This window comes from Sebastes fasciatus, chromosome 17 (assembly GCF_043250625.1).
Source record: "Sebastes fasciatus isolate fSebFas1 chromosome 17, fSebFas1.pri, whole genome shotgun sequence".
Lineage (NCBI taxonomy): Eukaryota > Metazoa > Chordata > Actinopteri > Perciformes > Sebastidae > Sebastes > Sebastes fasciatus.
The window spans coordinates 29,635,885-29,641,423 of record NC_133811.1 but is presented as its reverse complement, the minus strand read 5'-3'; the positions used below and the strand labels follow the sequence as shown (position 1 = coordinate 29,641,423).

At 40.1% G+C, this 5,539-nt stretch overlaps 1 protein-coding gene across 1 annotated transcript; it reads right to left on the bottom strand.

Annotated features, from left to right (window-relative positions):
• Positions 1 to 1,652: 1,652 nt before the first annotated feature.
• On the bottom strand, positions 1,653 to 5,338 carry LOC141754671 (pro-opiomelanocortin-like). The gene is made up of 3 exons (XM_074613916.1): positions 5,196 to 5,338; positions 3,467 to 3,587; positions 1,653 to 3,117 (listed from the first exon to the last, which is right to left on the bottom strand). The coding sequence occupies exons 2-3, from the start codon at positions 3,581 to 3,583 to the stop codon at positions 2,557 to 2,559; spliced, it is 678 nt and encodes a 225-aa protein (XP_074470017.1). The 5' UTR covers positions 3,584 to 3,587; positions 5,196 to 5,338; the 3' UTR covers positions 1,653 to 2,556.
• Between the last annotated feature and the right edge of the window lie 201 nt (positions 5,339 to 5,539).

The following is a 5,539-nucleotide window of genomic DNA, read 5'->3' as shown; positions in this document are numbered from 1 at the left end:
TTTAACTCACATTGTTGCAAGCAGGTTTAACGTTGGGGAATTCATGCTCTTATGCTCACTGAGGCAAACTATGAATCGATTTCAGTGTCTCTCAAATTGCTCTTCAAACAGGCTCGTTATTTATCATGTTGTTTAATCAGAGCATTAAAAGTAACAATGTGCACCGTAACAAGAAGAACTGCACTGGCGATCGTTGCAGAGAAATAAATAAAAAGCAATGTTCTCATTTTCCAGAACAAACAATCCCCAACAAGGTCCCGTGAGTAAGGCTGACTGGTGTCTCATCTATCCATACAACAACAACACTAAAAACACCATGCTTATTCTAACAAAGCAGGACTCAAAGAGCTGACGGACACTTCTCAGTGGCGTAAATATCGACGGTGCAACCGGTGCGGCGCAGAGGCCGTCAGCGTCCACACTGAATCTGTTATATGCATTTCTTTTACATCATGTAAACAAACCACGTAGGCTACCTATCAGCTCTAGATCACGTAACCACTTATCTTCCTACATCTGTTATTTTTAAACAGAAAACACACGTTTAATATTGTGATATTTACTGGAAATGACATTTAATATAATATAAAGCCGACAGCAGTAAGAAACTTTCAGCAATCTCACTCCCGCCAGCTGCCACCTTATTTAGGTTTTTGTAGTGAATAGAGATAGATAGATAGATAGATAGATGGATGGATGGATGGATGGATGGATGGATGGATGGATGGATGGATGGATGGATGGATAGATAGATAGATAGATAGATAGATAGATAGATAGATAGATAGATAGATAGATAGATAGATAGATAGACAGACAGACAGACAGACAGACAGACAGACAGACAGATAGACAGACAGACAGACAGATAGATAGATAGATAATAAAACACATTTCACATATACTTTGCTTGCAAATAACTTTATGTTTTCATGTCATTTACAGTTATTTACATGAATCAATATATAAAACATTTTTCACTCTTCTTTTCTCTCTCTCTCTTTCTTTCTTTTCATCTTTCTGTGTGTGTGTCTCTCTCTCTCTCTGATTTCAGGACCGATCCCTGTGGGTGAAGTCAACTGACAGGCTTTATGTTGGTCATCAGTGTATGAAAATCATTTTTCCTTCTGACGGTTAACATTTAAATCATGATGACAATAGATTTATTTGCTTGAACTTGAACCAAACCTCAAACATGGAGGAGCAGAAAACACTCATATGAATCATTCTAACTAAACTAACTAAACAATGTCGTCCTGCTGTAACCCTGTCTCTTAGAAATTATGTTTATACAGTATTTTACAACAGCAGAGGCGTTTTAAAGGAGACCGAGTGGTGCTCAGATGGTTGAGAAAACACGTTTTCAGGGCTCTTAAGGGGAAATATCATGAGACAGGACTCATTTACTTTATTAGCATTTAACTCAAACTATGATCTTTCCCGAACCTCAACAGAAGCGTCTGTTGCCTAAACCTAATCTCACACGCAGGACTCAGCGCCCATCCACCCTGATGGTATAATCAACAACTATTTTGACAATCAAATCCTTGTTTCAGGCATTTTTCAAGCGTTGCGGTGGAAACGCCATTCATTTGAACGAGGGCAGTGCGTTTAATCTGCGGCGGTGTGGACCTTAAAAAAAGTGGTGAAAAGTTGAAACAGAAACTTTTGGAGAAACGCAACCCGACGCCACGCTGCAGCTGCTGATCACGTAACCGCCGATCCAGAGCTGTACAACCCGAAGAACAAAAGACGTTAATCGTTGTGCAGTCGTTTGGTGTTAATGAGCCGTTAAGTGACACACCGCCGCACAACCCTGCGCTATATCGCCGCAAACCTGATTTAGTGTGAATGTAGCCTTATGGTACGTGTCCACAGGGGCGTTTTTTTATCGCGATGGACCGCCTCGCTTCCCAGCATTGGACGCTTGATGGGCTGCCACTAGACACGAGGCACTCGCCACCTGATGGGACGAACACTTTTCCTCGTGGAATGCTTTTTGAAACTTTCTTCTCTTAAATCACGAAAACAGTTCACCGAAATGTGTTTCTGAAAACATTTTATGAGAGAAATAAACCATTCTTTTTGAATAGACAACGGTTAATTAAAAAATTCCTAGGGAGTTTCCAGAGGAGGCGAGTCGCGCCGGACGCCCCTGATTTGCATAAAGTAGCCTAGACCTCAACTTTATGCAAATGAGGAGCGGCCAATGTGATGCCTGGAATTGTGCCGCTGCGCTACCAGAATGCATTGCACAGCTGCTTACGTAGACGATGAATGGGAAGCGTGGAAAGGACAGAGGCTGTAGACATGTACCATAAGACTCTGACACTATTGCCTGACATTTTATAGACTAAATAATCAATCAAGACATAATCTGCAGATTAATCAATAACGAAAATAATCGTTAGTTACGTAAAAATATAATTTCTAGGAGACAGGGTTGCCTGCCGATCGGCGTTGACAAACGAAGCATTTAATATTTGGTTTGGAGGACTTGTTGGCCACTCTGTCTGCTCCTCCTCTCTCTATCTCCTCCCTCTCTTTCCTCCTCCCTCACTGCTCTCTCTCCGGCTGCTGTCCGTCTTTGTTGATGACGTTTTTGAAGAGCGTGAGCAGCGGCCTCTGGCTGCGCTCGTCCCAGCTCTTCATGAAGCCGCCGTAGCGTTTGCTGGCCGGCGGGCCGCCCCAGCGGAAGTGCTTCATCTTGTACGTGCCGTCTTTCTTCTCGTGGACGTTGCCCGGGAGCTGGTCCTGCTCCTCTTCTGCCACCTCCTGCACCTTCTCCTCATCCTCTTCGGCCATCATCTTGTCGGCAAGCTCCCGCCTCCTCATCTCTCCGGGGAAAAGCTCGGCCGACTCTTCCTCCACGCCGTTGGAGGTGTACACTTTGACAGGGCGGCGTTTTCGCCCTACGGGCTTCCCCCAGCGGAAATGCTCCATGGAGTAGGAGCGCTTGGCCTGAGGAGAGGAGGGGAAGGAAGAGGAGGCAGATAAAAGAGAGAGGACGGGCAGAGACTCGGGGTCTGATGGAAGAGGAAGAGGTTGGAGGTGGGCTTCACCCGGGATGACGGGAATCTCGGCGGTGAGGTCGGAGCGACAGAGCTGGATGCACTCCTGCAGGATGAGAGAAGTCGTATTAAGATGTTTGCTGTGATAAATGAACAGACAAGAGAATGAAAAGGCTTGTGAGGCAACAACATGAGGACATTTTAATCACTAGCGGCAACGAAGGCCACCAGTTGCGTCTTTGTCTTGGCCAAAAAGTTGCACTCGAACACACCGCAAACACTACAGCCGACGGACAGTTAGCACGTACGTTCTGCGACTGCATGACATAAAATAACTCTCCACTCCAGCAGGCGGCGGTAGTCTGTATTCATCAAAAAGGGAAACAGGAACACCGAGGCCGGCGGCTATACAAGCCGTTATTACGATACATACATGAAACAAAGCGGCATCTTACCAGCATGCTCGTCTCAGAGGTGACCTCCTGACAGCTCGGATGTTCCCAGCATTGACCGACAGCTCCTCTGGCCACGCCCACCAGCGCCACAGCCACCAATAGCCACGTAGGACACATTTCTCTGCCGGCCAATCAGAGACAAGGACACATAGAGTTTTATTTTATCTGTTTCTTTATCTGTGATCTGCTGCAGAAATAACAAAATAAAAGCCTCTCAATCGCGATTACACAACTTAATTTGTTTGGCTTTAAAAGTTATAAATGTATAGAAATAAATCATACAAAAAAATCGACTAATAGACCTAGGACTATTCATGCTCACTTGAATAGTTTGGTAAAGTTGGAAAGATATTCACAGATTCAAACTTCCCGGATCAATAACTCATAAGAGAAACATTGTTGAAACACCAACGAGGGCTCTTTAGTAGTGACGAGCTACAACCTCATCTTAATCACAACGAGCCTTTAGTCCTCCGAGCTGGACACATAACATCGGTCTCTATGTGCAGCCGGCTGTGAGACGAGTAGGACGATTTAGATTCAGATTTAAAATAATATATTTTAACACCAATAATCTTTATTTAAACCATTCAAAATAAGAATAAATATGAATGAAATCCAACAACAAAAATAGAAAAAAACACAGCTGACTAAAAAGAATACTAATAATGTTTTATTTAAGAAAGATAATAATAATAATATACTATTATATTTTAAAATATACACTAATGAGTAAAACATTTGCCAAAATATATGAACTGACAATAAATGAATGAGAACCGTGGTTCCTACGGACATAAGTATTAAGTAGTACATATCATTTTACTGCTTTAACATTATTGTACATTTAGATTGACAAAATAAATATTTCAAACACAAGAAAAACTGTTTTAAGATTTATTTGTCATGAAATATTTGCTTTTTAATTACCAGAAATATTCTTTTATGATCATGAAATAATTGCAGAAAAAAAACTTTTTAAAATTAGATCACAAATAACTTTATCATTTAAATTGTACTATGCACATAATGTTGAGACAATACAGTGATTCTTATGACCACAAAAATAGCAGTAAGATCGTAAAATAACCTTTTCCAAAATGAAAAATTAATCATTTTTGAATGATCATAACAGAAAACATGTTTGAATGTTTCTCTTTTAGTTATTTTTTATTCTGTTCTCATTTAGTAGAAATAAAATTAAAGATCACAGGTCACAAAAAAATTAAAATAAAGACGGAAAAAGCTCATTGCGGGAAATTTCTTATTTCTGTGATATTGGACAATCACAAAAATGCATTCTTCCTCTCTACTAAAATCCCATTATTATTATTTAACATATATTTTATTGTCTTTTATACCATATTTTTCTTATAACGTTTATTTATTAAACTTACATATATTTCTTGTTTATCTAGTTTTTAATTAGTGTATTTGTTTTACTGACTATGTTTTTGTCCTGGAGCCTCAAGACAAGTTGAAGCATGATGTGTTTTTTGAGTATGATATTAATTATTACTATTATTATTATTAGTAGTAGTTTGTTTTTTATGTTTTTATTTTACATCATGCTCTTTTTAAATGTATTTGAATATTTTTTAGACATTTTTTTATTGTTTTTAACAAGTAGAAGTCAAAAAAGACGATTCTTAAATTAACTAAAAAGAAGAAAAAAAATACTTGAATATATAAATATATATATAAATAAACAGATAATGAAGATACTCACCAAACTGTCCTGTCTCTGTCTCTCGCTTTGCTGTTTTCTTGTCGTTCGGCCGTTGGACAGAGATTTCTGTTGTTCCCCTCCACTTCTGTCGCTCAATCTGACCAGACGACTTTATATCCTGTCAGCCAAGGACACACACACATACGCACACGCACACGCACACGCACACACACACACACACACACACACACACACACACACACACACACACAAATGATGACGTCATAAATCTCCACATCATTCTCTCATTCATGCTTGTAAACACACAGGGCTGCATGAAAATGGACAATCAATGAAATATCATCCCCCCTTCTTCCACCCACTCACACCAACACCATCACCAC